This window comes from Centruroides vittatus, unplaced genomic scaffold, assembly GCF_030686945.1.
Source record: "Centruroides vittatus isolate TY-2023 unplaced genomic scaffold, ASM3068694v2 contig_3146, whole genome shotgun sequence".
Classification (NCBI taxonomy): Eukaryota; Metazoa; Arthropoda; class Arachnida; order Scorpiones; family Buthidae; genus Centruroides; species Centruroides vittatus.
Window position 1 is genome coordinate 390,938 of NW_027122026.1, and position 11,777 is coordinate 402,714.

At 30.4% G+C, this 11,777-nt stretch overlaps 1 protein-coding gene across 1 annotated transcript; it reads left to right on the top strand.

Moving 5' to 3' along the window:
• The first annotated feature begins 6 nt into the window (after positions 1-6).
• Positions 7-5,142, top strand: LOC136973340 (zinc finger protein 367-like). The gene is made up of 4 exons (XM_067268080.1): positions 7-528; positions 730-849; positions 4,506-4,644; positions 4,725-5,142. The coding sequence occupies exons 1-4, from the start codon at positions 198-200 to the stop codon at positions 4,954-4,956; spliced, it is 822 nt and encodes a 273-aa protein (XP_067124181.1). The 5' UTR covers positions 7-197; the 3' UTR covers positions 4,957-5,142.
• The last annotated feature ends 6,635 nt before the right edge of the window (positions 5,143-11,777 follow it).

The window sequence follows — 11,777 nt, forward strand, 5'->3', positions numbered from 1 at the left end:
ATTAAAGTATATTCGACGATATAATATTTATATTATTAATACGTACGATATTTGTTTAAAATTATTTCATTAATAAAATGATTTTTAAAATTTTCATTTAAATTACCCACAATGCATCGGCTGGCGGGAAAATTCGTCCGGGTCTTACGCGCAATTTTTCGCGTTAACTGTTCAGTGTGTGTGTGGAAGACAATAAGATGGCCTACTCGAAGGACCTCGATTTCACTACACCGAAGAGACAGAGAACTAAATTGAAGTCTGTATCTCCTTTGAGTCCGCCTACTGAAGATATGTGTCCGTGGAATTGGAGCGAATTTGCCGGTAATATAGAGTTTTCTTCGGAAAATTCCGAGAGTCCCCAACACACTATGAAGTCTGATATTAATCGAAGGGGTCGACCTAGATTAGACAGTATTACACATCTTATATTAGAAGGTACAACGTCTCCTAGTTCTATAAAATGTAAAGTTTGTAATCGTGTATTTCCAAGGGACAAGTCTTTAAGGGCCCATCTTCGAACACATACAGGTTAGTTGGTTTTACTATTTTAAATGGCGCCCGCCAAATTTAAATGGTATGTTTAGTCAAAGAATAAGTTTAGTGTGTTGTTTTTATTTTTATAAACTGTTTATATAGTTTTAAAAATAGGATTGTTCGTGAATTAATTATAAAATATTTCCTATTTTAATATATTATTATTATTTATTAAATTTTTTTATTGTTGTTCAGGTGAAAGACCTTATGTTTGTGATTTTCCAAAATGTGGAAAGAAATTTACACAAAGTGGACAGCTTAAAACTCATCAAAGATTGCATACAGGAGAGAAGCCTTTCAGATGTGCTGCTGAAGGTAATTGATCTGTTTTATAATAATGATCTGTATTTTTAATTTTTTTATATTATTATAAACCATAAGGTTTTAAAAGTTTTATTTACCGTATTTTACGGACTATAAGACGCACTTTTTTCTTTGAAAAATTGCTTCCAAAATTCAGGTGCGTCTTATGGGTATTTTTTTAAAAAATTGCTTAAAAATTAAGGTGCCTCTTATAGTCCATAAAATATGGTAATACCTATAAACAATGAATGAAAGTTATCCTAAATTTCTGGGAAACTGGTTAAACTGCTTGGGGGCAAAGTCTAATTATCCCTTTTCTCCTTCATTTAATCTGTTTAAAGGATTAGTTTTTAAAGTAGTTTAAAATTCCTAACTAATTTATTACATATGCTGTTAATTTTAGAAAGTATATTCTTATAATTTCTTTCACATATTTTAATAATTAATCTTATATTATTATTTTGATAAAAACGTTTAGTTATTTTTAACAATAATTATTTAATAACAAATTATTTTTAACATAAATAATTTCATATTTTGTTGTAAACCAGGTAGGGAAAAAAATTTTTTATCACCATCTGTAAACATAGTAAATGCAATTTCATGGTTTAAAGTGAAAAATAAGCAAAAATTTAGAAAATAAAAACACTTATTTAAAAAGAAGAGAGCTGATTTTATCAGCTATAAAGTTTTACCTTAAGTATTAAGTATTTATTTAATTTGAAATAGACATACATCATACCAATCTTTTATAGCTCTGCAGCTACTATTTAAAAACATTTAAGTAGTAGCTGGAACAAAGAAAATGGAGAAGGAAACGTCTAATGAAGCATGCACATTCATGCATGCTTCATTAGATTTGTTGCTTTCATGATTAGAATATTATATCTTAATAAATATTGGTCAGCAATTGTATCAAATTCTCATACCAAATACTTGTAAATAGGAATAACACTATATTTATTAGTTGATTACAGAATATTTCAAATTAAATCCATCTAGCAAACAATTTTATAAATTTAAAAAAAAAAAATTTATTTGTCTTCTGCTTATTGTCTTAATAAACAGTAGTATGGCTAGTACAGTATATATAATTTAAAGTATTTTTGTCTTATATTTTTATATTGAAATTTTATATTTATTTTGTCTATATAACTAATTTATACATAAATTTAAAACACATGCTTGTTTTTATTTGTTAAATTAATAAAATATGATTAATACAAAATTAAATATAGGGATTTTTCAAAATTAGCATTTATAGAATTTATTTAGTCTTAGAAATTTTTTTTATAACTTTCACTCTTCATAAGCATATTTATATTAAACTAATAACGATATCGTAGCCCTCGTTATATTGCAATTGTTTATTTATTGGTTTTAAGTAGTCTTACTGTCTCCTCATTTAAGTTTGTAAAATTTCTAATTCACCTTAAATTGTGTAAGAAAAAAATTTTTGAATAGAAAGTTCTAAAATTTTATATAATAGTGACTTTTTGCCTTTTAGAAAATTTTTACTCTAATTTTATGTTTTGATGTTATATTATGTGTTCAATATTTATTTTTTAACTTTTTAATTGCTGTATTTTTATAATTTTTATTGAAAAGTATAATTACACGAAATTTTAATAAGCAAAGTGTTCAATCAATGTGTACTTTGTCTTATGTTGTAGAAGTGAAACATGAGTTTCGATAAGGCAGTCTAAATTTGCTTTCATAGGATCACAAAAGTAGGCATAATATAAGAATAGTCTAATATTTAAATATACTTATTTATTTATTCTGGACTGAAACAAGGAAAAATTTGGTTTTCAACAAACTTTTCCTTTTTTATTTCATATAACAGAGGGAATGTCTCCCAATTACTAGGCTTATATGGAACACCCTATGTATTTATACATAGATGGCACACTCTTGCAACCAATAAATACAATTAATAACCATGTTCCAATTTTATTTTAAAATTTAACATTTGAAATTGTTCCCTACAAGTCATTCTAAGTTTGGAATTCCTTCTCAATTTAACCTGAAGTAGACCTAGAGTGAGGCCGAAAACGTTCGTTTCACAAATTTTAAATGTTACCGGACGTAAAGGTTTGTCGAGTGTGTTCATTGACACCGGTAATTAAGTTAGAAGATATTGTTATGTTTTATTATTACTTAGACATAAGTTTGACTTGACTGTTCTTTATCAGCACTTTTTGATTCTGAAAAGGATCTTTTAATTTTTATATCAATCTGATAGTGGAATAGGATCTTCACTTTCAGAAGAGTTGCTTGGTGATATAATTACTAGTTGTTCCACAGAATTGTCCAGTCAGCCAGTGGATTCCCTATATTCCTGCATAATTTTTTTTTACATGATAAATTGCTGCTATCCAATTTTCTTTAGCTATGAATACAAGTGTCGTTCACTAACATTTTTACATCCACCAATTTGAATGTGGTGTTATGTTGAGTGACTTATACTTTTAACTGAGCCCATATTATTAATTCAATGGGATTAAATTTGCAATGATAGGAAGGCAAGCAAATAACTATGGCCTCTGAATGCAGCATCTTCCAATGAAGTTTGCTAAGTGTCTTTAAATTCACCAAGTTGTGACATCAAACAAAACAAGAAATAGAAGACACGATTTCAACAAAACTAATATCCATTAAAATTTAACTTTTCTTTCAAATCTTTTTTTTTCTTCTTTTATAAAACCCATCCCTACCCCCACAATTAAGCTTTTTGTTATTTTATGATATTTTATTAAACAAAACTTTTTATATTTTTAATTATCATTAACAGATGGCACCACCATAATTTTAAATGTTGCTGGGAAAGTTAAGCTACTTGTTGCTGGATTATTCTATAGTGCAGTTCAGAATATTTTAGATTAGGGATTGATAGCATATAGCCTGTGGGTTGTATGCAGCCTTCAGATTATTTCAATGTGTCTAACATCTGGTTTTACTTAAAATTTTTTTATTAATAGATTTACTAAATTAGTCTTAAATTTGTTATACAGATTTAAATTAAAATAAGCTAAATTCAAATATATTAGCATTACTTTATCAGTAATTTCATATTCTTGGATTTGCATACATTTAATGTCCATTTAGAGTAGCCCATTTAGTCTAATGTTACAGTTAAGAGCTGCCTCAAGGCACAAAACTAAAGTTATTAGCCCCCTGCAGAGACTGTTACCACTTATCCTTTTAAAATTTATAATATCTGAAGCTTTAATGAATTTCATTTTAGGAAAATTGTATTGACAGGTAACAATGACTGGATATTTTTAAAATTTAGATATATTTACAAAACTAAATTTCATGGTGTAAACATTTAATATTTTAAAATGTTTTTCCTGTTTTAATTCTAAATTCATTGTTAGAAAACACATATTGTAACTTATTTTAAAAAAATTTTAATTATAAAGTGCATGTATTTTTTCTTAATATATATACAATTTTTATTTTAACTAGAAAATTATTTAAAACTAATTTATTCTCAGTATTTTAATGGGTGAAAAAACATTTCAATATGAACAATGTTTTGAGTTTGGGATGGAAATAGTTTATAAACAGATTTTTTTTTTGCAGTTTTAATTTCTACTTCTATAAAAGTATCTAATAAGTATTGATGGTTAAATTGTAAAATTCTCATATTTTTACATTTACAGGATGTACAAATAGATTCACTCATGCAAACAGACACTGTCCACAGCATCCGATGATAGCGTTACTAAGAGATGATTGTTCTGCACTTCAAGGATCATTTATAAAGAATGCAAATGATGAAGTCATCTGTTGGTTAGAAAAGTGAGGATTTAAATTAATGAAAAAATATTTTTTATATATTAAAAGTACATATGATTTATGTGTTTTTTACTTATTTTTAGATACAAAAAGCAACGTACGGAAAAATCGATACCTCGTCCAAAAGAACGTAAATTAAAACAGGAACTGGAAGAACAAGCGAGGGTAGATGGAATAACCAATCAGAACTTATCTCAGTTGAAAATGCATATGCATGAAGAACCAGAAAAATTAATGGGAGCCTTGGCACTAATACAGCTAGCAGTCACTCCAGTAGTAAATGGTGTTCTAGACTTATCGTCGTCGTCACCTTAGCTCAGACGCACAGATTTGTTGTTAAAAATCACAGAATACTTCTGCATTGTAAATAACATAAATTTGTATATTGCTAGATATAATAATTTTTATATGAATTGACATTTGTATACATTTTCGATTTTGAATCTGTCTCAGATTTCAATTTTTTTACATCTATACAATGTCTCTGAAGTGAATTTTAAAATAAAGTTTTATATTATTAAAAGGTTCTCATTTTATTATTCCTCCCATGTAAAATAGCTTTGTTATTTTATGATACTGTAATTCTTCAAAAAAATTATAGTAAATTACCAGTAAAATTGAATTAATTTTAGAAAACTTATTTTTCCTGTAACTAACAGGTAGGAAAGTAAAATCTCCAAAGAAATAATTGAGGTGTACTGATTAAGAACTAAAACAGTCAAATTTGTAGTTAATGTTTAACAATTTACCAATGTTGGAATATGTCGGTAAATTGTTAAAGTTGGATTTTTACTATTAAACATTTAGAAAATATTTATCTACCCAGTTGAGTATTATATAAAACTGTTTCAAAATTAGAATAGTATATATATAATAGGATTGACCTGAAAGTGTACGTTCAGATTGTGTTCATCCTTTATAACTTTATAAACTGTAAAAAAACTATCTGAGTTATGGGCATATGAGGGCACTTTAAGGGAGAAGTCTATTTGCCCAAAATTTTACATAAAAACACAAGTACCAAGTTTTAATTTGCCATCACTGATAATTTGTTAATCTTTTCGTTTTCTCTGATTATTTTTGTTTGTTATTACTTTGTCCGAATTCGGGAGAGCAGTTGCTTCAACCTCTCCAACTCGTATGCCCATGAATAAACGGGATATACTGTACGTTGCATTAATACAAGTGTTGAGATGTTTAGATAACTTGTGCAAGCCGATTTTTAGGTTGAGATACACTTTGGCTATTGTTAGAGTTATATGGCTATAATTTTTTACAAAGCATTCTATATAAAACATTTAATGAAGCTATAACAATTATATATACCGGTAATAAAAAATACCAGAAATAAAAATATTCATTCATTTTCTCAATGATTATTTCTGGCCTAATACTCCTACTTATTCGTTACTGGAAATTTGGAATTTCCATGTAATTTGGATTATTTGGAATAATTGTAAAGCATTTTAAAGGCTTATTTTTCTGTTTTAGTAATTTAGTACTTAATAGAGTGCTTCCGGTAATTATAATCACGGGTAATGTATCAATCGGCTATTCAGGCCCAAACCACTTTAAAATCAATTTAAAATAATCCTATTACAGTCAAACTTCAATTGTTTTCAGTTGTGATAATTACGCTTGGGGGCAAACGATAAGTGCTCTTAGAAAATTTGTTAAATGGACCTTTCCTTCAAAACTTACTTTTAACGGAAGCATTCATTTTATCATTTACACACTGTAATGACAAGCATTCTTAGAAAATATGTGTGCTGTAAACAGGGCCGGATTATCCAATAGACAAATTAGACAAATGTCTAGGGCCCGTAATTCGGAGGGGCCCGGTTTCAATGCAGAATCTTTCTCTGTTTTAAAACGAGTTAAAAATTATTTAAGAAATTCGATAGGACAGGAAAGGCTGTCTTTAACAATGCTTACTAAAGAAAGACACACTCTCAAACAATTAGATTGATCAATTTTCTCAAATGAAAATCCAAAAACGAAAAATTTAAATATTTTAAAGGCTGATTAATGGATAAAATTACAGTACAGTTGTCCCTTGATAGTCCGACGTTTTGTAATCCGACATGCTCAGTAGTCCGACACACATCCCGTCAAGGTCACCGTAGTCCCCGTCCCCGTTATGTGTCTGCTTGCACAGAAGCGTGTTGCGACATGAATCTCCCCACCCAATTCTTACAGGATGACACACATTTCTTGTGTTTTCCATGAGCACTTCTGTACGTACTGTATTATTTATGCCTACATATACTGTATGTGCATTTATTGGCTTCCATATTTCTTTTAATAACATGTTTTAGTTAACCGAAATGGGTGTTTCATTTCCATATTAACCTAGGCAGCATTTTACTCATAAAATGTAAGAATATTGTAGGCTACTGCTAGCAAAACAATGCCAAATATGTAATCACTTTCGCTAATCCGGACACTTTTGGTAGTCCGACACCCCTTTGGTCCCATACCTGTCGGATTATCAAGGGACAACTGTATATACATTTATCGTTGTATCAGAAACACTTTTTCTGTACAATTATTATTGTATTAGTGTGTATATTCTCTATTATTAATAAAAATTTTAAGTGACATTATTTAAGATTTGTTTAGAAGCAACTTATTTAAATGGAGCCCCAATTTAAATTTTGTCTAGGGCCCGCTAGAGGCTTAATCCGGCGCTGGCTGTAAAACTTTATTTAAAGCGTACCTTTGGAGATAAACATTCCTGTTACGATTTCTCTGGTTTAATTTGTGGTCTGTTGAGTTAAAACAGTTGTTTATAAGAAATGTAGAATATAAACAGTGATACCTCGGTTTCGTCGATAATCCGTCCGAAAACAATCGGCGAAATCCGAAACCGACGATAACCGAAGTATTACTGTACAGTACATATATATGTAATATTGTATTAAGGCCGCGACTCCACTAGCCGTAAAAGGGCCGTAAAATCCCTCACCGTAAAAGCTTTTAATCACGTGATCATGATATTTTACGACCTGCTCAGGCTTAAAATATCATGGTCACGTGATTAAAAGCTTTTACGGTGAGGGGTTTTACGGCCCTTTTACGGCTAGTGGAGTCGCGGCCTAAGTGCAGTGGTGATATTCAGCGGGTTCGCACAGATTCGGCCGAACCCATTGTTAAAATTTTCAGTTTTCCGAACCTTGTTAAACACACGGAACATTTCTCAGTGGTTTTGTTTTTTTTTTTTTAATATATATTAAAATATACGTATTATACTCTGTAATACTACTAAACTAGAGCCTTATACCCCGTTCGCACCGAGCATTTCAATCTAGATCAGCGGTTCCCAACCAGTGGTCCGCGGACCACCAGCGGTCCGCAAAAGATTTAAAACTTTTATTCATTTAAATTATTATTCCCACATTGATACAAACTGAATTTAATTTTTACTAAAAATGTTATGTTTTCTATTATAATAGTACTGTTAAAGCGTGTTACTCTTGAGTTTAACTATTACTTATGTTAAAAGTTTTGATCACATTAATTCACCACACTACACCTTTATTTGTTGCTGAGATGGGTTTATTGAAAGAACATTGTTGAGAGACATGCATAAACGCGAGGGACGCAGACAGCCTACCGACAGCTTGGAAATTTGTAGTCAAGAAATTTAGCACCACCTCGTAGGCTTGCTTGCCTTGGTTTATATTTACATTTTTTATCAATTATTCCTTAGCAATTTGCTACTATGTTTATATAAAGTATCACCAGTAGATTTATTTTCATTTTTTATTTTTTTACTTCTTATTTTTACTATTTTGATTTTATTGTATATTTATATTTGTATATATTATCTTGTTCTTTCTTTTTTCCGTTACTGATGCTTTGAATTTTTAAATAAATGTATTCTTTTAATGGAACGCCAACGTTCCGTTTTCGAAAGTTAAGCCTGATGATGGCCTATTGAGTAGGCCGAAAACGTTAGTTCTTTCAATAAAACCATCTCAGCAACAAATAAAGGTGTAGTGTGGTGAATTAAGCTAATTATTTGCTGAGCACGTATCTGCTTTATGTTTTGATTACAGTTTATTTTTCTTAAACCTTGTGGTCCCTGCTAACAACAATGAAATCAAAGTGGTCCCTGGTCAAAAAAAGGTTGGGAACCGCTGATCTAGATTGTAAGCAAGGTCGGGGACAATGTCTTGGTGCGATTTCTCTCGACCGAAACGAGGTTTAATCACGATCGATTCAAGAGAGTTCTTGAAACTAAATCCAGTCATAAGAGAGATCCCACAATCTCACGCGCGCGAGATAATACAAGATGGCTGTGGAACACGTGTCGGGCTATGGACAGCGAAATAAAAAGGATATTGTATTTCGAGAGATGATGACATCTGTCTATTATCAGCAGTGCCATTCGGGGTGAAAAATTTCTCTGTCTAAAAAAAACGTCGACAGCACTAATATACTATTGTTACTTGGTCTTCGCCCAGGGCCCCTTACATTCCAAATACGCCACTGATTATTAGATATATTGCAAGAAAGGGTATTGTATTTATTTCTAGTCAAAACTTCCATTTCGTTTGTCGGTGATTGTCAGGGAAAAATTTTCTGCTAGCGAACCCTTTGTTAACTATTTCGAATATCACCACTGATTAAGTGTATAGTTGTATAGTTTGTAATAAATATAAATTGTACACATTTATACTGTAATTGTAATAAATTAAGTGCAGTAATGAAAAGCTTTTATTATGTGTTTAATGTTATTGTTATCAAAAGTTGCGAGGTTCCAAAGTGACCATTCCACTGTATTTATTATTTAGTTATTTTCTTTATCATCTTTTCCGACCTATTTTTAAAATTTTTTAAACAGCTCTAAAATTAATTTAAAATAGCTTTACGCATCATTAAAAAATTCATTAAACTAAGATCAGATGAAAAACTATGAATGGAGGACAAAATAGCATCAAAAAGAAAGCATTTTTAGTGTGTTTAAACAAAGAGAGGACATTTTTAAAGTCAAAAAGGAGAACATGTTCTCCATTTTGACTTTAAAAATGTCCTCTCTTTAAAAATGTCTTTATGATAAAAGAAATTTAATGAAAATTTCTAGTAATTTCTGCATTCAAAATCAGGAAAATCGTTCCGTAAATCGAAATGTTGAAAAGTATTGTTTCTTGAATATTGTATACTAGTGTGTTATGTAGACACAGTGGCGGCCTTAGGGGGTGGCGAGCAGGGCAATCGCCCGGGGCCTCGCTCTTACAGGGGCCTCGGGCAACAACTCGAGTAGAAAAAAGTTGATATTTAAAACTTTTTATTTTATTCTTAGCTATTAGTTATAAGCCGCAAACATCATTTTAAATCCTTGTGTATATCTTTTAAAGGATTTTATGTACCTCAATTTATCATCATTACTAATTTGTCGTCTTTATGACTGTTAACTTTTATAAATCTTCTAATATAATATTTTAACACTCTAAATTTATTTATTTATAACTTTTGCATTTATCGTCAATCGTCAGAAATATCTATTTTCAATTCACATACTTTGCACAAAGGACAAAAGCCTCGCAAAGATCTGCTGCCCAGAGCCTCGCAATCATTAAGGCCGCCGCTGTGTAGATAGCAGGATAACCTAGGCATCAGCTTACCGCTATGGGATACCCGGGAATAGAATCGGGACAAGTAACTCTCCAAGAAGTTTACATGTCTGCCCGGATATGTCGGGTCCCATCCCTTACTATTCGGCCCGTCATTTTGGGTCCGGCTGAAACCACGATGACTTTGAATAAAGACCCAAATAATAATTAATATAAACACTAAAATAGTGCGGTTGAGATTACGGGATAATCTCAAATTTATATAATTCACAATAATTGTTATTGGTAGCTATCACTCACCCAAATAATATTTCATACTGATGACTTTTAAATCTACACAGAACTAAAAATATTAAATAGTGAACTTTGTGGTTACAAATAACAAAATTACGACTGAGCTAACATGACAAATTTGGTGAATTTTTTTTAAAAATCTGGAATAAAGAAACAAAATGCCATATTTGTGGCATGGTAGGATGTAATACTTCTTGCAGTAATACCACAGGGATAGTTTTTTTTCCCGGATGAAAAAAGACCCAGTTAGAAGAAAGTCATGGATTTAATGCTGTACGGAGGCTTTACTTTTATTACTCTGTCTTCATTGATTATAAAAGCATTCCTACGTTTTGATGGATATTTTATTTCCAATAAACTGTAGTGTCTGTCACTGTCTCTGATAACAACATAACCATGGCATTTCTGGGCAATGCACTCTTCATTGAGCAGATAATATCTGTAGAGTTTTGGAGATATGTGTTGGTTTGTTTTCCTATATCTTTTTCTTGTTTTAAAAAACCTAAGTCTAATAGCTTGTTTGTATTCTTCCTTTTTCAAAGTTGCTGGTTTGTTCCAAGCTTGGAGTAAACTTGATTTTGATTCTACTTTTTCTTCTTTACTAATAAAAAATAAGACGTGCTGTATGCATGCATCTACCAGGAAGGCCTGCCCTGCATGAGCAAAAGGCATAAATCATTTTCCATTGGTCATTAAGCTGAAAAAATATTATAGGGCCATTAAGTTAATATGTTAATGTTGTCTCTTTCATCAGTTCCCTTACGTTTTATGCTGATGACAACAAATCTCGCATGTACTTTTTTCTTTTTCAATAAACATTAGAGATTTTTAAAATTTTTGTATAAATAATTTTATTTTAAACATAAATCATACATTTTTATAAAATTAAATTTTAATTAAATTTTAAAAAATCATCAAAAGAGATGTAATATGGATGATTGCATCCTTTGGACAACTTGTACTGGAATTTGGTAGCTAGATTTATGTACGGTACAGTACGTGCATTTGTGGAATATATTTACCAAAAGCTGTACAGGTATACCTCGAGTTACGTCGTTCTCGATTATATGTCGTTTGTCAAAAAAGTATATGGAAAAATACAAATCAAGTTTAAGTCTTTTATTCGACTTTACATCCGTCCGCCACAAACATTAAAGTCGTAATATCACTAGAAAAGCGTTAAAAGCACATAAAATCATATTAAAATATGTACATTTACAGTAAATGTAAATATAATCATCATAAATCCTAGAGAACGAAACA